We start from the raw sequence: 23,277 nt of genomic DNA, 5'->3' as shown, positions 1-23,277 counted from the left end.
TAACCAAGTCGTTGAAGGCAGGTGACTTGAACACTGGTTTTTTCCACAAATCAACTAATTGTAGGCGAAGAGAGCACCATCTCTCATCTTCTGGTGGAAGACAACTTCTAGATCAACCCCAAGACATAGAACATGATATCCTCTCCTATTTCAAAAATCGCTTCTTAGCCCTCGAGGTCCTAGGCAGGTTATGGGGACCTCTCTTTCCTTTCTCTCCCTAGTGATCAAGCGATTTGGCTGGAGAGACCTTTCGACGAGACAAAGATCCTCGAGGCCATCTCCCAACTGGACTCAGATAGGGCACCTGGCCCAGACGGGTACCCCATGGCCCCTTTTAAAGTCTTCTAGGAATCCTTTCGAGATGATTTCCTTTCTCTTTTTAAAGAATTACACTCTAGGGGAGTCATACACAGGGACATGAATGCCACCTTTATCACTCTTATTCCTAAGATTGAAAGTGTCAAAGAGCTTAAGGACTACTGACCCATTTAGTCTGGTTGATTCCTCTTACAAAATCTTATCCAAAGTGCTGGCAACCCGTCTCAAAGTTGTCCTACTTCTTGTTATATCCCCCAACCAAAGTGCTTTCATCACATACAGACAGATTCTCGATGGTGCTTTGGTTGCTCACGAAGTTGTCCACTCTAGACATCTCGCTAAAGCACCGGGCCTCATCGTCAAATTGGACTGGGAAAAAAGTCTACAACTATGTGGATTGGGATATTTTGGAAGAAAACCAGCTTCGAATGGGATTCGGGTCGAGGTGGAGAAGTAGGATGAAGGCTTGCTACTCCCAACCTTTCTTCTCCATCCTCATTAATGGAATCCCGAAAGGTTACTTTCCCTCCACCAAAGGGTTGAGATAAGATGATCACCTCTCCCCCTTCATTTTTTCCATATCCGCAAGAGGCGTTCAGCCAGTCCATCTCCGAGGTGTTTTCTGCCGGTCTTTTAAATGGCTTCTCTCTTGCCAACCAGAGCCCCACGGTCACCCACCTTCAATATGCTGACAACACCCTAGTTTTCTGCAATGCCATCGAAGAAGAGAGTGCAAATCTTTTCATGTTCCTTCGATGCTTTGAATTTGTCACTGGGTTCAAAGTTAACTTGGAAAAAACTAAAATGATGGGAGTGGCCATGGACTTTGAAAGTCTCAAAGTCTTTTGCAGACAATTGGGGTAGTGGGGCAGAGAAGCTCCCCTCCAAGTACCTCGGTCTAAGCCTCTGCATCGACAAACCTAAGAAGCGAGACTGGTCCCACATCATTGACAAGGTGGACAAGAAGCTCGCAGGTTGGAATGGTCGTTTCCTGTCTCCGGGAGGCAGACTTACTTTAATCAAGGCCACTTTGGCCAACATCCTTGTGTTTCAAATGTCCATCTTCCTCATGCATGCTACCATCCATTTCTCGCATCAAACAGTTGATGTGTAGGTTCTTTTAGTCAGGAAAGGTAGCGAATCATAAGTTTCACCTCATTTCTTGGGACATCCTTAGTCAACCGAAGAAATGGGGAGGCTTGGGTATTAGAAACCTGAGGCTGCACAACCTCCCCCTTTTAGGAAAGCGGTGTTGGAATCTAGCAACACTCAGCGGTCATCTCTCAATTGACATTCTGAGGCACAAATATCGTCTGCCATTGACCCCTTGGTTACTTAATAACTGTGCCACAAACTCCAGATCTTCAGGGATATGGAAATCCATATGCGCAGCTTTCTCTTTCTTTTTACAGTTCATCAAATAGCTTCCTAAGGAGGTACTTGCATTCTCTTTTGGAAAGATCTTTGGCTTGGTCTTTCTCTTATCTCAGAGATATTTCCGGCCCTGTTCTCTTTGGCTCGTTCACAAGATACTACTGTAGCCGACGAAATGACAGTCACCGGCTCGAGGCGCTCTTGGAACCCCAATTTCAGACGAGCCATAAACGACGATGAATTCAGCCTTTTTGCTGAGCTATCGGTGGAGCTTCAATCGTGCTTCTTGGCCACTCTTGGAGAGGACGGCATTATTTGGACCCCGGTAGCCTCTGGTATTTTCTCAATCAATTCTATGTATTAGAGATTGGCGCAATCCCCCACTTTCCCACTCCCTCCCACTTCGTTAATTGCACATGCCTGGTCATCGTTTGCTCCTCCTAAGATCAAGATTTTGATGTGGATTGCTCTCTCTCAAAGAGTTCTCACAGTGGACCAGCTCCAAAGAAGAGGTATTTCGTTACCTAACCGCTGTGTTATGTGCTTAGCAGACGCGGAATCCAACACTCATCTGTTTTTACACTGTCCCTACGCCTTCAATCTGTGGGGAGAGCTTCTACGCCTCTTTAATGCCCAGTGGGCGCTACCGTCCTCAGTACCTCATATTGTCAAGCTGTCCAACCTTTCCCTTGGGCAAAGACCGACATTCTGCTATGGAAGTCTACGGTAGCAGACACTTTGTGGGCCATTTGGATAGAACGAGACAATCGGATTTCCGGGGAGAGTACTCGTCGTGGTACAACATTCTCGTCAAACTTAAATCCAAAGTTGTTTTTTGGGAAACTAACCACAAGAGTTTAAAAGGTCTCTCTGCCACTGACTTTGCACAAAATTGGGAGGTTTCCCTCCATCACAACTGCAAGCGTCATTCGAGGGCAGCATTGTGGAGGCTTCCTGCCGAGGGAACTTTCAAGCTTAACTTCAATGGTTGCTCCCTGGGCAACCCAGGTCCTTCGGGAGCTGGTGCGCTCCTCAGAGACCACCTCAGTAGTACTATTACCTCTCTCTCTAAGCTTCTTGACCACACAGACTCTACTGAAGCAGAATCCACTGCCTTATTGGAAGGCCTGAAACTAATCCAGCCTCTTGGGTTAGACTCGCTTACGATAGAAGGTGACTCCAAGAATGTGATCTTATGGGTGTCCACCCCCACCCCTCCCCCATGGTATTTGGCCAACATCTTTGAGGAGATCGAACACCTATGTAGGGATAAGAGCATCTCCTGGTTGCACAGTTTTTTTTTTTTTGATAAAAATCTCCTGGTTGCACAGTTGGAGGGAGGCAATTAGGATACTGAGACCCTGGCTAAAGCAGCAGCAAGCATGGCTGGTTCTTAGATCCTTTTGGTGGTGTTGTCTTATTTTGGGTTGCTTGGTTGTAACCTCTTCTTAAGACGACTTGTTATTCGTTTTTATTTCTTCTTTGGAGCATCCGCCCTGTGGATTGCCCACCCCTCCTTTCATTAATTCAAGGTTAACTTTATCAAAAACAAAGGTTAATTGACTTATTTTATTGTTAATAGTATTTACTTATTGGTTGATGGGTTATTTCTGTTTATAATAATTTTTCTTTAGTAGCTTTCCCCATGCCCTAAGTAGCATCAGAGTAAGAAATGAGATGCTACCCATTCGTTTAAGATATTCGAAATGGACATGGAAAAATGTAAGTAGACAATCCAAAGGTCGAGCCCATCAATCCTAATAGATCATTTAAAACTAGTACATCCAGTAAACTCTTCTCAAAAAAAATAATTTTTCTTTAAATTTTCTATTTTCTGGAATTTTTCAGATTTTTCCACAATTTTCTATTCCAATCTTCCTTATTTTATCATATTTTTTTTAGTTTCTTAATTTATTAAACGAGTCTGATTGGTGAAGATGTCTGATTTAGAAGTCCAAATGAGTGCAATAGGAGCAAATCATATTAACCTAAGTCATAAATATGTAAAAATCCATAGTGGAAGAATGCTTCTATTTCTTACTCGCCGAACAAGATCCAAACAAAGATGGCTCTGAATATCACGACGGAGGTCCAAGGGCAAGGAGCGTAGAACGGATTCTTCATCAACTCCACGTGTAGCCATCCATTTATATTGAACAAACCGACGAACACGTTCTTGTAACTCTTGAGGCAATTGACGATGCCTCATCCACTCTTCTGTATCCCTTCGCTTAACTCTCCATTCTTCCAGTCTCATTGTCGTTGATTGCAGGAAAGTCTGATGCAAAAAAAGCACACAGTTTGTTACAACACTCAAAAGTAGCATTGCATACGAACCCATGGTAATTAGTTTTACTAGAAGAATGAACAATGTTAACTGACAAGAAGCATCAAGCTTAGCCATTGGAACAACACCAATACCTCTTACTGATATTTCATTTTAGATAGTGTAAACCAAAATTTGCAATTGAAAAAGAAAATAAATAAACACAAGTTAGAAAGCCAATTTGTACTTGAAAAATAAACTAAATAAATACAAGTTAGAAAGCAAATTTCTCCCTTCATGGCTTCATTCTGCTAGAGTCTCTCTCTCTCTCTCTCTCTCTCTCTCTCTCTCTCTCTCTCTCTCTCTCTCTCTCTCTCTCTCTCTCTCTCTCTCTCTCTCTCTCTCTCTCTCTCTCTCTCTCTCTCTCTCTCTCTCTCTCTCTCTCTCTCTCTCTCTCTCTCTCTCTCTCTCTCTCTCTCTCTCTCTCTCTCTCTCTCTCTCTCTCTCTCTCTCTCTCTCTCTCTCTCTCTCTCTCTCTCTCTGTAGGGACACAACACAACTAACTCTGTTTTCGCTCCTAGCTGGTCCTCTGCAGGGACACAAATAACTATGTTTTTCTTTTTCCCCATTCCTTTTGTTGGAGATTCGGAATTTCTAATTTTCAGTCTCTCCTGAAGCTCCTACACTCGCCCATTGCCTTTGGTTATTGCCTTTGTCAGAGGAGAGGGGCTGTAACCTCCATGACTCCCCTTCCAATTGATGTTTCAACACATGTTCTTTTCAATAGGGAAGGATGTGCCACATGTCCACCAAGTGCTGGTGCCCCAGGACATAGCACGCAAGTATTTGTTTATCTTTTAAGGAGTTCAATCTCACCACAGCCAAATAACCATCACCACAACAAATATCAAATGTTTGGCTCAAATGCCTCTTTGATGGTCTCTAAAAATTCTATTTTCTTGGAGTGCATTATCAGCTGCAGATCCTACTGATGGTTCTTTTTTGCTTCTAAAAAAGCCCTTTCTGATTTAGCCATGGCAGCCTTTGGCACGTTTAGCTCAAACTCTTCTGGCCGTCAATGTTAAAAAATGCGGAGGCGGTCGCCATGGGACCAGTGGTCCTGGCCACCTGGGCGGGGTACCTCATGAGCGAGATACACTAGATAAAGATCGGATGGGGGTGTGCAGAGACGACTATACCACCTCATTGCACTCTCTTCCTCTTGTCCCATTGTAACACATCAATGTATGCCCCCCCCCACCACCCAACCCCGCAGTTCTCTTATGCCACATGTCTCTTGTGACACAATCACCATACTATCAGCCCCTTTCTAGCATGCAAATCATGCTAAAGCAAGACTCCCTTCACCTTTATGGCTTGCAAATTATCGTACTCCCTTCCCCTATATCTCTTGTGACACACCATAATACCCCAGCTATTTTCTAGCTTGCAAATCACGATAAAGCAGTGCCCTTCTTATTTGTATTCTTCTTCTGCAGGCAGGGAAAGGCGCCTGCCTACATGGCTCCTAGACAATGCCTTGGCCTAGGAGGACACCTAGAGCCCCCTCCACCAGACGTGCCAGCCTTCCCCTAGTCCCCCCACATCCTAAGAACACTGGCAGTAGATTTTTATAACATTGCTTGGAGTTATTAATCCAGTTCGTTCTAAGGCCTTTTTTATTGCAATATTTTTACCCACTACTGCTTGTAGCATTTAAACCTCCCACATCAACCACACTTAAACTTTCTCTTTATCTGCTAATTCCTTTTCATTGCAGTAGAGGCCTATTGTTACAAACCAAGATCTCTATACATGGTTCCTAAGGTAAGATGCTTTCACTACCACCAAGGCTATTCACAGCCCTAGGTATAACAAATTTTATAGGCTTATCAAGTAATTATCTTTAATTGCACTTGAGTATTGTTATATGCACTAAAAGAAGATTTGGCCGCCTAGGTAGCGTACACCCACAAATAGGGCTTAGATGGGGCCCTTGCCCAGGATGCATCCGGGCTCCTACTTAGGCGGGGAGCCTAGGCGGGCCTCGATGCCCTTGACCACGGGCGGAAAAAGGCCCTTGTCAAGGGAAGGAGTCATTATTTTCCTCCCATGAAGGGGGAAAAAGGTTTTGGTGAACATTTTACCCCCCCAAAGCCCTTTCAGGCTCGATCTTGTAGAGATTTACACCCTAAGAAAACTAGATTTCCATTTTTGGAAGATTGAAAAGATTCTCAAACTTTTCAATTTCTTGGAAAATTGAAGAGTAATTCATTTGGTACTTCTTGAGGGTCGAAGTGGTTGCAAAAGCGGGCTTTCGAGAGCCAATTTTTCTACTTTATTGGTAACTTTTGTACATATTTGGGTAATTGCCCTTTGTTTTCTATAAAATATTAAATATTTTTCAAATTACTTTATTGTTTTCAGACTTTAGTTAGATTTTGACTTCAAGTTCGATTTGTTATTTTACTGTTCAGAGACTTGAGTTTGATTTGGTGCATCTCATACTACGTACTTGATTTTTGCCAATTACTGAATAAGTAAATACCAAAAAAAAATGCACTTTCGATATCTTGGGTCGATAATCTAGAAAAATGGAGAGATGGAGTAAGATGTCGCACATAGAATTAGAGCTGGGTGGGCACGGTGGATATCTGCAACCGGAGTTTTATGTGATTGCCGCATATCAATGAAGCTGAAGAGGAAGTTCTAAAGGGCAGCTATGAGACCAACTTTGCTTTATGGGATAGAATGTTGGGTGGTCAAGAACCAACATACCCATGGGATGAGTGTAGCTGAGAGGATGTTGAGATCAATGAGTAACAAAAAGGATAGAATTCGAAATGAATACATTCAGAAGAACTTAGGTGTGGCTCCAATAGGTGATAAGATGAGAGAAAGTAGACTTAGGTAAGTTGGCCATGTGCAGCCAGATCCAATACAACACTTGTTAGGAGATGCAGGTTAGTCCAAGTGGAAGGCTCAAAAACGGCAACAGATAAACCCAAAAGGACACGATTGGAAGTAGTGCGAAAAGATATGGCGACTTATGGCCTCACTAAGGGTATGGCCATTGATAGAGTATAATGGCGGACCAGAATTCGTGTAGCCGACCCTAATTAGCTGGGAAAAGGCTCTAATGATCATAACTAAACAAGTACGTACCAAATTCTTGAGTTGTTACACCAATGTTTTATATTTGTAAACTAATAAAGAGGTCTTGTTATAGGTAAAATTGGTTCGTGTTTGGTGCTTGTACTCAAAATTTTGGGTATTGAGGCTTTTGTCTTGTGAACTTTTCTAGCTTTCATTATGTATATCATAGAAGTTTTTCTAGCTTGGGTTATTAACATCAACCCAAGCTAGAAAACTTCAATAATTGAATTTGAATAACTTGCATCTTATAGTATCATCATCATCATCATTTGGGCCTCATCACAACTATTTGGGGTCATCTACACGAATCATATGCCACCATTATAATTGGTTCATTATTATCATTATAATTATAGTACAATTATTAAAACTTATAGTAGTTTGGAGCAATTTCCTAGTTTGAATGGTGATTTATAGAGTAGATGACCATGTGTTCATATAGTTTGAACAAACAGGTTGGAAACAAGGATACTATCCCGATCTGTATGACAAGAACAGCGTGGCATGAAATAATTACAAAAAGGGGCTCAATTTCAGCATAATACAATTAACACATTTGGCAGACATTAGAGGGATGTAGCCCAGTACACTCCAGTGCCCAATGATGTTAGAAAGGTGCCATTGGAGTGATGTGAATCACAAGAACAGAGTGGAGTGAAACAATTACAAAAAGGGGCTCAATTTCAGCATAAAACAATTAACAAATTTGGTGAACATTAGAGGGAATGTAGCCCAATGCATTCCAGTGCCCAATGATGTTAGAAAGGCGCCCTTGGAGCATTTACATGTGGGGTTAAAGAAGAAAAAAGTTGCAAAGAGAAAATATGAGCATGAAGAGACTGCCAAGTTATGTTGGAAGCAGTGGCGCAGCATGGTCCAGGGTACAACAATTTATTGAGCTCAAGAAGCCCTTATTGAGAAAAAAGGAGGAGCTCACAAATCAAAACATTCAAACACCCACAGGGATACATGGGGTGAGAGTGGAGTCACAATCATGACTCATGAGCCATGTATAGACCGATAAAAAGGACTAACAGTATAATGAACTTAATGGTGAATTGTCCGATGGGGACGATATTCTAGAGGTCCATAGACGAAAATAATGATAATCATGAGGCGAGGTCAATTTTTTACTTAGTAGATCAGTGTGTTGAGGAGGTGGAGAAGGAACATGTCGTCTAGGAAGCTACTAACATAGCGAAAGATAGCATAGTAGCTGCTAGTATGTTGCGCATAAGAGGCTCCACATTTTCCAAACATCATCCATGGCGCATTGTATGGACATCATGTTGAGGCAATTTGCAAGATGAAAGTAGAGGAGGGATCTCAAGAAAGTAAGAGCCATTGCAGTTTTCATATATAGCCACACACGTCTTGCCCATGATGAAGAAGTATACAGAAGATAAGAATTCAGTGAAGCCAAGGGTTACAAAGTTTGCGACTGCATTCTCACGTTCTTGTCATTGAGATTTATTTTGGACCATAAATAAGGGATAAGGACCATGTTTGTCTCTTCAGAATGGACTCAAAGCAAGTGAGACCAAGGATGCAAAGGGAAAATGTGTGTGTAACCTTGTTTGACAACCCCAATTTTGGAATGGGCTTCAGCATTGCCTTCATGCTTTCAAGTCTCATGAAAAACCATGAGACTCTCAGGGTCCCAAAGCAAGCCGACTCCAGCAAATCCCTAGTCTATGGCTAAATTTTTAAACATGCCTTTTTATCATACAAGAAGATAGCCAAGTACGAATCTACTAAGCACTTTATCTGATAAGCCTTATCTTGCAGAAGTAAATAATCGAACGCAGAAAAAAAACAGAGAGGTCACTTACTTGCATATTCCCAATCAGATGGGAAAACAGAACTAGACCAACGATGGATATGAGAATCGCAAATGATGTTTCCCATATATAAGTACTCGTTGTTAGATTCTGTCCATAGGAACTGAAACAAAAAGAAATCCAGGAAACATATACCATATGAGAATTTGCCTCATATTCACAAATATGAAAGCAAACATAGAGAACTTTTGTTTCGAAGTCCACAGAAACTGCAAAAAAAAACTGTATTAACATTGAAAGCCAATATCCATAGAGAAATCTTTGCAGTTCTTTGCATTTGTAAACAGCAATGGTTGTATCTGATAGCTATATGGTAGCACTTGCACTTCATCTATGGGATATGAGCCTCAGTCACCAAAAGAAAAGTCGTCAATATCAAGACAAAGATAGTATAATCTATGAATGGCAATAACAAGCCATCAAAAATATTAGATTGGATTACTATAGGATCTCAAATATTTAAAAAACATTATAAAGGTTGCAAAAGTTATCTGTAGTGATCCAAGAATAAAGGATAGATTATGCTGCTGTTGGATCTCCATATTCATTTGCAAATGCATCTCTTGTCCAAATAACAAGGACAAAGAACTCTAAATATCTTTAATAAGGATCACAAGTGCAACATTCGATCACCTTTTTGAAATCAAGAAAACTTTCTTTCACATTCATCCAAACCTTCAATAGACTACATTGCTGGATCCTTCAAATGATTGCAATTAGAAGCCTTCTCCCCACTCACTAAGCTCAGTAGGCTACAAAAAAACACAAAAAAGAAGAAAAGAAAGTGTTGGGAACATTCTGTAGAATGCAGAAGAGCCAATGTGTGTACATGTGGACACTAACACTTGTATATAATTTGGTAGAGAGTAGTTTGGAAAGTAGAATGCCTGGTTGAAGGTCCAGAGCAAAACAAGATGTCCTTGTTTTGGCTACTGAGCGAGAGAAAGGCGATGCACCTCGTTCTGCCATGTTTGTTGACCAATATAGATTCATCCAATTGAAAACACTACAAGGAGGAAGACACATGCCAAACGTCTAGGCACCTATGTAACTTCGACGCGCGTTTCCATATTTTTTAGCGCTTCATTAAACCAAAACATAGCATTCACGTCTGACGCTTCAAAAACGTGTCACTAGCTATTGTGTTTTCTTGCTAAATTGACAAAATGGAAGTACTTAATTTCAATTAAAATTGCACCTCCCAATACGATGTACAGCATATCGTATTGTTGTATATGAAAGGACAATGTTAGGCTTGATGTTTTTGACACTCATACATGTCTGAAATATGCCACCATATCTTCGTTTTTTTTTGAAACAGTTAACGTCAAAATGCCACAAGTAACCTGAAATATGCCACCATATCTTTGCAACATAGCTAGACATGTACATCCAAAACATGTTCCTTGTCTTTGTAACATATGTAGACATGCACATCCAAAACTTTGGACACAAGTCTAAATCATGGAAGAACAGGAACTTGGACATTATGCGCATCCAAAACTGTGGAACGTGTCTAAATCATGGATGAACAGAAAATTGGACATGATGCATATCCAAAACTTTGGACACATGTCTAAATCATGGAAGAACAGGATCTTGGACATCATGCACATCCAAAACTCTGGAAATGTCTAAATCATGGATGAACAGAAAATTGAACATGATGCATATCCAAAACTTTGGACACAAGTCTAAATCATGGACGAAGAGGATCATGGATGCGTCTATCATACATATGTTGACAATAAGATGCAAGCCTCACACTTTTAACATGAAGATCTCTAAACAAGCCCGGTGACGCTGCTCAAAAGTGTCCTCTGTGCGTCTGACGTGTCAACATGTGTGTTAAATACGGTATCTGTACCAACCACCAAGCATGTGTCATATACGATGACCATGAGGCCAAAAGTTTCTCCAAACCCAGTTCAAGCCCCTTCGTCTACACCCAAACTTCAACTATGAGATGGAAGCCATTTTGATTGACATGGTGGAAAATTAGCTGCTTCATTAACGGAAGGAATTAACAGTTCCCTTTTATGGAGGTGAAGTGATGAAGTCCCTCAAGAGCACAAAAACCACATGTCGTTCTAAGAACCCGAAAGTCAAGTGAGGTGCTACGAGATGCAAGCTATTTTGACTGACATGGTGAAAAAACACTAGCTGCTTCCTCAATGGAAGGAAGTACCAGTTCTCTTTTACAAAGGTGAAGTCTCACAAGAGAACAAAAACTGCTTGTTGTACTAAAAGACCCGAAACTTAAGTGAGGTGCTCATGAGTGACAAGGAGAGGATTTCAACCACATTGGGAAGCACGTAAAAGGTTTTCCCATAGTTGTTGGGAATTGGGAGAGGGATCAGAAGTGTAAGGATCAGAAGCAAGGGATCAGGAAAGGCTAGAAGATCCCTGTGGTCGGGAGCACCTTCTATATGCAATGCATATTCTAGGGTCTCTATCCCAACCTTGTAGGGATCTTGATTCCAAGCTTTTGGCGATCTCACTCCCAACCTTTTGATATCTGGCCAGAAGTTAAGACTACACTGGTTAATTTTACAGTGTCCACTGAGAACTCAAATTAAAACGATGTAATCTCAAGAAATACATATTCTAAGACAAAAAATTTTAGTATTTGTAAACATTAAAAAGTGTAATCTTTAAAAGGTTGGGAGTGCTCCCAACCTTTAAGGGATCTCAATAACTGACAGTGCAAATCAAGATCCAAAATTTGAAAATTGAGATCCCTTGGAAATCCATCTCCTGGAGCACCAGAGCTCCAAAGCGGAATCACAACCTGGGTTGAGCCATCCCAGTAACCATGGCTTTTCCAGTTCATTAAGCACCAACACAATGTGTACAGTCATCCTCTCCCTGGTCTAACTGCAAGACATTACGAGAAAAAGCTGGATGGCATCTTTATTTTGGCAAAAACAGCAAAAATGTCAGTTGAAGATGAGCCTGGCGATGATCAAAGAATCGCATTCACTTCCTCATTCTGTGTCGACGTACAGTAATGTTGTCTTGTCAGTATCATAGTTGTGGCATTTTAGGAGTGTGGCTTCTGGGAGAACGAATTCAATTAGCCTTTTCCACAAGTTTTGATATTTTCCGTCTTTGCATTGTGTTTAGAGCCCCATTCTTGACGGTTTATTTTCTCCTAATTTTCTCCTAGATGCAACACATCTTTCCTCGTTAGATAGATAGCATACAAGAATAGTTACTTGTCTATAAACATGAAGTGCACTTCTCTTTTTTGAACATAATTATATACAATGTAACTGAGACTTGACCCAGAAATCACCGGCTAACTAACCAAGTCTCGAGTCCACTAGGTGAGTTTTATCCAAGTTTTAATATTCTGTAATACATTTCAGAAATAATCTGAAACACTGAGAAAAATAATTGGAAAATAGAAAGTTCAGAAAGCTTAGGAAATAAAGGAATTTTATAGTTTCCACTGAGTTTGAGGGAAATATTCATTTATATACAAAAAATAAGAAGAAAAAAAAAAGGTAATTATTGTTTCAGAGAATGTTAACTAAAAAAAAAACGGTAAGTCTTTAACTCAATTTTAAACATCAGCGACCCGATCCGAAATCGGGCGATCTGGATCGGGAATCGTCGAGATCGTGCCGGATCCACCCATACAATGGGATCTGACCAATTCTCTACAAGAATTCGCCCTGCTAACATCACAAACCGGATCTGACGTCACAGAAAACGAATCTGACATCACTGAACCGGATTGAAACGTCATATTTTTGTTTTTTTTGAAACATGTTTTTTTAAATGCTAAAAAACTTTTTTATAGGCGGGCCCACTAACACCATCTAGCCCCTGATGCACGCCATGCATGCACGCTGCTTAAGAATGAGTAATCAGTTGCATGGGCCTAACGCCTTTAACGAGCTTCATTTTCACCAAAACTAACGACGTGGGACAATTCCCACTTGTTACTATCTGCAGGGGGCAAAGAGAGTGAGCGTTTAGGCTTTAAGGCAAGCAATTGCCTCCCATAGCATGCACCATTAAATTTGTTAGCATATGGTATGCTAATTAAATTTGTTACCATGTTATTGTTATTGTTATTATTATTATTTTAGTTGTTCTGCATGTAATTGAATTTGTTACCATATGCTATGCAAATTAATTAGACTAATATGGAAACTACATGGCAAGTTTTGTTACCATATATATATTTTTTTCTTTTTTCTTTTTTCTTTTTTTTTTTTTTTCTTTTTTTCTATTTTTCTTTTGCAGCTGCTGTGTGTGTTGCCAAGAGGCATTTTTTTTATTTTTCGAATTTTGATATCTTTATTTTTCATTTTTAAGGTAAAAATTTAAAAAAAATAAAATTTTAATGCCATAACAATAAAATTATTGGGGGTTTTATTTTTGTTTTTAATCATATATGGAAGCATTTTTTAATCACATTTATTATAAAATTATACTTAATAGTTATACATAGATATTAAATCTTATATTTTATTTATTTATTTACATTATAAGTTACGTAATGTATTATTTTTTCTTATAATTGTAACTAAGATTTTCTAAATTAGATGATATTATAAGACATTTTAGATTTGTTCTTATTTGTATAGTAAAATAATTATAAAATATAAACCAACAATTTTAATTTTAGTATATAATATTATAGTCAGCGTTTTAAAATGCGGGATGCGGCCCTGATGCGGTGGGGGGCCGATGCGGACTGGATGCGGGTGCATCGCGATGATGCGGTCAATAAATGTAAAAAAATTCTAAAAAATTTTAAAAAATAAGTTAATGCATAGGAAAAAAATATGAATGTGATATATGTTATAGTAGGTATTTTAGTTTAATGATTAACTTCAAAACTATTAGTTGTCGGAGATTTTGTATCCAGTTATCCACCCATATAAGTATTTCCACAGAGCAAGCATATCACACAATCTCTATCTTTGAGATTTTTTAGTTTAGCATATTTTCAAGCAGGATCCTTATTACTAGAAGATTGGGAATAAGACATTGCCCCAAAAATATGTATAATAGTAATATTTTACAAGAAAAAAAAAAAATTTACCAACTCTGTGAAGTACTGCTCGATTTCTTTACAACCTCTAAAACCCCCGATTTTTTATCACAAATTCACCCTAACATCTCCAAATCAACAATCAAAGACATCCAACGAACATCCAAGTATCAAACAACCGCCAAATTGAAGATTTCAATGGAAAAAAACTTCCGCCTAAATTTTTTTTTACCTCGATATGATGCAAAAAAAGCCACAAAAGTAGCTGAAAATCTTCGTTTAGGGCCCCTAATACTCCCCCAAACAGTTTCCCTAACATTTGGATGGTCAAAAAGACCATTTTACCCCTCCCCGAGGGGCAAAACAAAAAAAAAATTTGGCGGATACTATAGCAGTGGGATGCGGTGCGATGCGGCCTATGTGGGATGCGGCTACGATGCGGCCTGATGCGGCGCATATGCAGCCACATCTGTCAAAAGCGCATATGCGCCTGTTTCTGAAGCGGATGCGAGCGCATCCCGCATGATGCGGCCGCATATGCGGCGATGCGGCCGCATATGCGGCGATGCGGCCGCATTCTAAAACACTGATTATAGTTAGTTAGGTTGTGATAATTTTGAATTAGTAAAGCGAATTAATAAATGTTTGATACTTTGATGTGATACTAATTTGACTTTATATAGGAAATTATTATTTTTAACCTGATAATATGGAAGTGTTTTCTAATATTTTTAAATTATTTTGATGCAAGATTATAATACTATATTGTAATTAATAATTAGACAGACATTGAGACAGGATAACAGCGTCTCAATATTCACCTCTTTTTACTAAGTAATAAAAGTACCTAATGCATCACTCCTAATTTCTTTTAGAAACTAAACAAACAATATTTTTACAGATTTATAGTGATTTTTTGAAAAAAAATTGGGACAAAATTGCCGCTTCTCCAAACCGATCCACCGATCTTTAGGTCACCGATCTGTTTTTTAAAACATTTCTTTTATTATTCTTGGAATTTTATTATTTTGTAAAAAATTGCTAAATATTAAGCCAAAAAAGTGGATCTTGAAGAAAAATCATAGATCTAACAGGATTGTCACATATCATCTTAAAAATAAGAAACAAATTATATATGTTCTTTCTCTTTTGTTTTTACATTGAAATTGCCAAAAAAAAATAGAAAGGAAAGAAAAGGAAAGAAAGAAGCAAGTGGATCTAGAACGACGATTAAAAGTTGGACTTTGGTATAGAAACAGGCAGGGCTCAAGCCTCAACAAGAGTGAGCCTAGTCTCTGAAAAATAATGCAGTAACCTGGGATACAGTGAAACTTGGCCAAGGTTTTCCAATGGAACCCAGCACCCAGCCTGGTCAGAGAAAGTCCGAGCCCAAGTTGCCAAGTTTTCAATCACTGATCTGGTAAAAAACCTCAGATTCATCTAGATCTAATGGTGTTTAGGGAAGAAATAAAAATAAACAAGATTAAAAAAAAAAAAAAAAAATTAAAGAAACACATACCAAGTAACCCAATTCTGCAGACGATCAGGGATCTCCAAATCCAGCCACAAAAAAAAGTTCCCCTCCTCATTATCTGACGAGCAACCCTCAAATACTCACAGGAAACCCCACAAACATTTGGATTGATCCGACATTGTATTTGAGAAGTCGTGTGCTTGCAAATTCCTTTTTTCAAGAAGAAAACCCTCCTCAAAAAATTTCCAAATCTGTCGTTTTTTTTACAATTTTTGCCTTCCAAAGCATTTTCCAATGAGAGGGACATGAAAATAATGTTTAGCGTTCCCCCACCCCCTTAAAGGTTCAAATATACAGCTCTAAATCAATTTTTTGCTTTCCTTAGGTGGATTTTGCAGCCTGAAGAAAGTGTCAGACTTCGCAAGTCTTGAGAAACTCACTCAAGACTTGGAAAGTCACCCGAGTAAGTCGTGCAAAAACTCAGGCAATTCTTTTGAAAACTGCTAGATAGCAGGTTGAACTGCTTTAGACATTGGCAACTGCCCGAGCCGAGTTAACTCAGGCCAGTGCCAAGATTTAAAACCAAGTTTTAAAACATCGAGCATAGAACACAGTTGACTTGTATTCACATACAAAAAGTACACACATAGATTGCTCCATATAAATGAAATTTTGTGTATATCATATTGGGATTGTATACTATGAGACCATTTGTTTTTTGTACAAGGTCACAATTGGTACTAGCCACAGGATGTCAAATTGGATGGCTCGAGGTGTGTCACAAAGTTCGAGAAAATAATTTTGAGCTTGGAGTCTAGTAAATGATACCTCACAACCATCCGATTTGAAATCTGATGGACCAAAATGATTGTGACCTCCTTGTATTAAAAGTAAATGGTCTCTTTGTATACTTTCCCATATCATATTATGGTTATACAGTGTGTATGGTCTCTAATCTACAGTAGATTCCTTTGTAACCCTACAAAAGCTGGCGCTTCCCTACTTCTCCGCTGTCGTTTACGCATCATGCAACCAAATACTGAACTCCACATGTCATCAATGACTCTAATTCAAGACCCTCAAATACTAGAACATAAAAAGACCTTCAAAGAAAAAAAAACTTAGAGCTGAACAGCTTATATTCTTTATATTCTCATACTGCACATAAATGTGTCAATGTGATCTTTAATAACTATTCCAAATAAACAAGTATAAAACTAAAGGGATTGATGGAATTATTTACCAATGATTGTCCATTTTACTAAAAACCAGCAGGTGTTTCTGTATCCTAGTCAATAGTTTTAATATAGTGAGATTTCCAATAATGTGACAACTTGACTAAATTTTAGTAAACCATTTAGAAGGCAATATATTTGTTTGGAAAACATCCCTTTGTTGACACAGGTATATATATTGAGTAAGTCATTAGCACTTATCGAGCCTTGTTTCGCCTGTTTGGTCCAGATTATGAAGAAGAAAGTCACTAGCAGACAATCACCCAATTGTCCACTCACTCATCAGATTGCAATCTGGATGCAACTGCACAAGTAAAAATTGGAGGCAGCAATTACTCTGAAACTGCAAATTTGAATATATTCTATTATAAATATTATAGTCAATTTTATCAAAAACCTTGAAGCTCATGATAAGAAAAATGAAAGTTGCTCTGAAACTCAGCAATCAGGATCCATATCTCTAATAAAGGACTTGCATATATGTAGGATAGGTACAATTTTGACAACCAGAAAAACTTCCTAAAGGCCACCTGTGGCCAAACAAGTTAGATACCATGAATTGTAAATATCAAATGTAAAACAATTCTCCATTGTCATTAATCTAGCTGATCGGTATGGAGAAAAACAAACTAGACTTGTACGATATATTACTTCTCTGATGACTAATATCAACAAAAAGCATACTAAATGCCAGCCCATGCCAACACATGCTAGGATGTTAACAACTAGGAAGCAGCGCTTTAAAATGCGGCCGCATCATGCGAGATGCGCTCGCATCCACATCAAAAACTAGCGCATATGCGCTTTTGACAGATGCGGCCAATATGCGCCTCATCAGGCCGCATCCCGCATAGGCCGCATCGCACCGCATCCCACTGCTACAGTGTCCGCTGAATTTTTCCTGCTTTGCCCCTCGGGGAGGGGCAAAATGGTCTTTTTGACCATCCAAATATTAAGGAAACTGTTTGGGGGGTTATTAGGGGCCCTAAATGAAGATTTTCAGCCACTTTTGTGGCTTTTTTTGCATCAAATTGAGGTAAAAAAAATTTAGGCGAAATTTGTTTTTCATCGAAATCTTCGATTTGGAGGTTGTTTGATACTTGGATGTTCATTGGATGCCTTTGATTGTTGATTTGGAGATGTTAGGATGAATTTGTGATAAAAAATCGGGGGTTTCAGAGGTCGTAAAGAAATCGAGCAGTACTTCACAGAGTCGGTAAATTTTTTTTCCTTCTTGTACAATATTACTATTATACATATTTTTGGCTCAATGTCTTCTTCCCAATCTTCTAGTAATAAGGATCCGGCTTGGAAATATGCTAAACTAAAAAATCCAAAAGATAGAAATTATGTGATATGCTTGCTCTGTGGAAATACTTATATAGGTGTATAACTGGATACAAAAGCTCCGACAACTAATAGTTTTGAAGTTAATCATTAAACTAAAATACCTACTATCACATATATCACCTTCATATTTTTTCTATGCATTAACTTATTTTTTAAAAAATTTTAGAATTTTTTTATATTTATTGACCGCACCATCGCAATGCACCCCCATCTGGGCCGCATCGCCGCATCGGCCCCCCACCACATCAGGGCCGCATCCCGCATTTTAAAACACTGCTAGGAAGACAGAATTGCCTGATCCGAAGCCAGTTCCTGCTATGATTTATCAAAGTGTAGTTTCAAACTTTCAAAGAAGACCAATAAGCATTCAAGATTACGACAGACGACAACTAGTGATAAATACCCTTTAAATTAAGATTTACGACAAAACAGAAAACACCATTCTTGCATAATTACATCTGATTAAAATGAACAAAGATGAAAATTATCGACATTTACCATGTCATAGAAAGCTGGTCAAGAAATATCCAAGCGTCAGCAGAGAGTAGTACCTTAAATTCTTCAAACCCCACCAAAGGCAATAAAGATATTTCTCAAGGAACTTTGACTGCACCACTTCATTGATCAAAGCATCCGCATAGATTCCGAAGTTGAAAGTGCCAACACTATTAGCAGGATCACAGTTACTAATCACATGAGTTTTGTTCAGCCATGATTGGCGCTCCATATAATTTGAACTACCACAGTCCAAAAAATTAAAGTCACATTTTGGCATGTGTATAATAGTGCCATTTTCCTTTCTGCATTCCATTTTCCAACATGTGTGCATCCGTCCGATGGACAAGAGGTACCAAGAAGCTCCTAGTACCTACAAATTCAAAAACCGTTTGATGATAAGATGATCAATTTAATCACCACAGCATGATCTTTTATCAGTAATACCATGATGAATACATTCAATATTTTGGTCATCAGTGTGATATAAATGAAGGAATATTAAGAGCATATCTATAGAAGTAGAACATAAAAGGGACATTATCATACATACATGGCTGGCTAGCATATAGAGCAGTAAATTGTACGCAGCTCCTGCCCAAGCAGTTTTTGTAACAACCCCTGTGGTTTTGACAATCCTTGCATTCAGTGGAAAAATAAGAAACAATCTAGGAACATACTGGATAAGAACAATCAAAGCAAGGGTGTTATTTGTATGATCAGCCCCAGAATTCCTCACTGCTGGTATAATGAACCAAGTGACAATCTGTTAACAAAAAGCATTTAAAAAATGGTCAATCCAAATAAAAAAGTAATGAAGGTGCTAAAAGAAAACTTTGAATTAGAACTAGCTTCACATAAAAACAACTAATATATTGGTCATGCATCTTTATTTCTATGTTAGATGGTCCTCAACTGTCATCCAAAAGCCTTACAAAATGCTACCCATCTTCTCAAGTGTGGCCCTCCCATGCTTTCCCCAAATCTCCTTGATTCGACTTTTATCAAAATTATTCCCTTAAAATAAATATAAAATAAAAATTTAATTATAAATGGGAAGTCTACTAGAATTAAAAGTCTTTATTATTGCCTGTCCTGTACCTCTCCCTTCTTTTCTTTTTTTTCGTTTGTGTGTGTGTGACATCAAACCAGACAAAGTCCTCATGATAGTTCCTTAGTATTTTATCTAGAGGCTGTGAATCAAAAGTGCAGGCATGATTAATGGATATGTTTGGATTGATGCATAAAATACCACATTTAACAAAATAATGAACCAAAATATGAAACAAAACACCATAGTATAATTTGTCACATTTCATATAAGACCATGTGCATGCGTATGTGTGTGTATGGAAAAAGCCCATATCAGCCAATGGGCAAGCAAGACCATGACAAATACCAAGAGGGATCCTTTTTTTCCTTTTTTCTAAATAGCTAGGAAGGAATGGTTTGGGCTGAAATTTTTCCATAACATCAATGATTCCAAAAAAAAAAAACCCTCAAAAGATAAAAAATATTGATTTTGAGTTCTTGAAGGCCAAGATCCACCATCCCACAACTGGACAGCCTGCATTCACTAAAAATGGAAAACCCAGTCTCTCCTTTTTCTGTGAAATTCATTTTTTTTTTTTTATAGACGAGATATAGGGTCCAACAGAACCCTAATTTTCAAAGTGGCCTATGCTACACAGCTACAGTATATGCCAATTGGCTTATAGAATGTTTCTTAGACAATTGGCAAATATAATCTCTATACTCACACACGCATGCATGAATGCGTGCGAGAGTGCACACACACACACAGGAGTCCAACAGACCCCTACTTTTCAAAGTTGCCTGTGCTACACAGCTACAGTAGATGCCAATTGGCTTAGACAATTGGCAAACGTAATCTCCACACACACAGGTGTTTTGAAACTCGTCTAGGGTCAGGGACTGAAACTCGTCTTGGGTCAGGGACTGAAACTCATCTTGGATCAGGGATGTAGACTTGCCTGAGTTCTGCCCGAGCTAGAAAACACATAAAAAAGAATTAGGGGAGGTAAGATAAACAGCAAAAGAGAGTCAAGGTTAAGAGATATTACGTGGTCAAGAGAGGATGGGGCACGTGGCCAAAGAGAGGAAAAGATAGGGGCAGATGGCAAGAGAGTAAAATGGCAAGAGAGTAAAACGAAGCGCACACCTGTGATTCAATTGGTAAAGGTGAGACAGTATCTTTCTGCAAAAAATCACTTTTTTTTCCATGGCACAAAGAAAATATCTTGCGAATCAACGAGGGGCTTGTGGCCAATAGAGAGGAAAAGATAGGGGCAGATGGCAAGAGAAGAAAATGAAGCGCACGTGGCTGGAGAAAGGAGCGAGAGAGAAGGCACATCAGTCAGAGGGAGTCATCGGGGGACATGCCGAGAGAGGGAGAGAGGGGGGGTGCAGGCGAGAGATGAAGGGAAGAGAACAGAGACAGGGGAATAGAGAGAGAGCGGCTGAGAGAGAGGGAGGGAGAAAAACAGAGAGAGAAAGAGAGAGGGATGGATGCGAACAGAGAGCTTGGGGCTTCAACGGCCAAGGCCACCGCTTGATTGAGTTGCAGACGTAGAGAAGATATGATGCTCATGCCTAAGGTTTCACTCTCTGCACTTCCTATCATCATTTCCTCTTTCAAAGAAAGGTAGAAGCTTAAGAGTAAGATTTGTAGATAATGGAGGCATATGGTAGAGAAAGAGCACTGAAAGGGGGAAGATGGATCTCAGGACTCCTAGAGAGAGAAGGTTAGGACTGGATTTAGAGAGTTTCTTAGTAAGAGAGAATGTGCGCATACCATTTTCTTTCCAGGGAGTCGTACAATCTACTTGGGACATACTAACCTTGACTAAGTCTCATTACACTGATATGTGTGTGGAGAGAAAGATTAAACAAGCCAAGGAAGAAGAAAGAGAAGGAACAATTCTCCAACCAAGTAAATAAACAAATGAACCACAACATAAAGAACAAAGAGAATTTTTAAAGCAACTCATTTAAACCCTTAACAAAAGAAGAGAAAAAAAGAGCCAGAGCGGTAGAAAAATAGGAGTGGCGACAGCAACCCTACTTCCAAACTAAGAAAACAAAGAAATGAATCAAAACCCAAATACCAAATCTAACTTTCGAGCAATTCATACGAACAGTCATCAATGGAGAGATAGATAGAGGAACCCACAGCCAACACTAATGGAGAGACAGATAGAGGAGCCGACAGCCAACACTAACTCATAATAATGTAAACCCAATTCTCCAGATCAATCCAAAACAAAACACAAACAACATAGCCAATTCACCCAGACCAGAATGTTATTACACTGAACCAAGCAAACAAACAACACGAATCAAAGCCGAAATACCAAGCTCAATTCTAAAGAAATTCATTTGAACCACCATCAACAGCGACTAGAGAGAAAGAGAAGAGCATAAAGCCAAAAATAAATTTATTACAATACAGCTCCAATTCCATAAATCAATCCAAACTGAGACAAAAATAACAATGACAAACCAAGAGAAGAGAGCACAGAAAGCAAATCTAAATCTCCAAATCAATCCAAAACAAAAGAGAAACAGCAAAACCATTTAATTCTAAAGCAATTCAAGTGAGGGAAAACAACACTACATCAAATTAACTATAAAATGAAAAGAAAAAACATAGACATGCCTGAGGAAGAGGGAGAGTTGCGGCAAGATCCACTAAAAAATTTGACCTAAGATACCTCTCCGCTATCTGTCCCGGGTCTGTAACAAGCTCCCCCCTTCCAAAAACACGAGAGCTCGGAGCAACAAATGCAGTCCTAAACTTCAACAACATATGAGCCAAATAGAAGAGATCAGCCACCGTTCTAAAGAATGTGACCACAATTCCCAAGCTCACATCTGTTTGGACACAAAAAGAGGGACCAACAGAAGGGAGATAGAAATACAGGGGATCGAGGAATAGGGCAACAAGGCAAGACACCATGAAAACCCTATTCCACATCAATACTATGTCCCCTCCTGGATCGAGGATCCTCTTTTGCCATGGCTCTGGTCTTTTGAAAAGGCTGTGTCTTCTCCTGAATTTCTCGAGGGGTATTGAGGGAAAGGCTTGGAAATCCATGGCTCAGTTACAAGGAGTAGGGTTTCTGAGATGGCGGAAAACCTGACTAGGGATTGTGGGAAATGCGGTTTTTGCAGTAGGTCGATTTGAAGAAAGAGAAAGCGACATAGGGCTAATTGATTAATCGGAAGAGAGAGAGAGAGAGAGTTAGGGTTTCTTTGTGTTCAGGGGGGTTTGCGATGGTGGAGAGAGAGTAGGGACCTAGGGTTTCGGAGGGCGAGAGGAGCTGCAGAGAATGCGGAAGGTTTGAGGAGAGAGGCCATCATGGATTGATGGACGACGGGCGATGAACTTCACCACTTTTGCTGCTGCTGTTATAGACGTTAATGGGAGTCAATTTTGAGGTTACAGAGCTACTCCATTAGCATTTTCGTAAGTCGATATCATACTGGGGCGGGAGTATATAATTTTAAAGAAGGAGCGATTGCTGTCACATGCTTTCTTTTTTTCTTTTTTCTTTTTTCTTTTTGGAAGCGGTCACATGCTTTCTTTTTTCTTTTTTCTTTTTGGAAAAAGTTTATGAAAGAATGCAACCTTTTAATGTAGAACTATGCACCTCAAAAGTTCATCTCGACATAGAGAAATGGTCGTTTTAATGTTGAAAAACCATCATCGAAAAAAAAAATAATTAAGTCTCATA

The 23,277-nt window shown here is 39.2% G+C and overlaps 1 protein-coding gene across 3 annotated transcripts in view; it reads right to left on the bottom strand.

Moving 5' to 3' along the window:
• The window catches only part of LOC18434103 (putative cyclic nucleotide-gated ion channel 14), a 29,197-nt gene extending 6,294 nt beyond the window's left edge, over positions 1–22,903 (bottom strand). Inside the window, exons 1-5 of one of the 3 annotated variants that reach the window (XM_011624993.3) lie at positions 22,200–22,903; positions 19,074–19,286; positions 18,577–18,893; positions 8,947–9,058; positions 3,734–3,970 (exon numbers count right to left, since the gene is read on the bottom strand). In XM_011624993.3, the coding sequence (XP_011623295.2) occupies positions 3,734–3,970; positions 8,947–9,058; positions 18,577–18,893; positions 19,074–19,286; positions 22,200–22,637 (1,317 nt within the window). In that variant the 5' untranslated portion in view covers positions 22,638–22,903. Of the gene's footprint in view, positions 1–3,733; positions 3,971–8,946; positions 9,059–9,503; positions 9,708–14,984; positions 16,980–18,576; positions 18,894–19,073; positions 19,287–22,199 lie in introns of those variants that run through there. The other 2 variants (XM_088849553.1, XM_088849554.1) reach the window with 2 other exon arrangements.
• Between the last annotated feature and the right edge of the window lie 374 nt (positions 22,904–23,277).

This window comes from Amborella trichopoda, chromosome 10 (assembly GCF_054954075.1).
Source record: "Amborella trichopoda isolate Santa Cruz 75 chromosome 10, AtrichopodaSantaCruz75HAP2 v2.0, whole genome shotgun sequence".
In the NCBI taxonomy this organism is placed as follows: Eukaryota; Viridiplantae; Streptophyta; class Magnoliopsida; order Amborellales; family Amborellaceae; genus Amborella; species Amborella trichopoda.
This window is presented reverse-complemented; position numbering and strand designations above follow the sequence as displayed.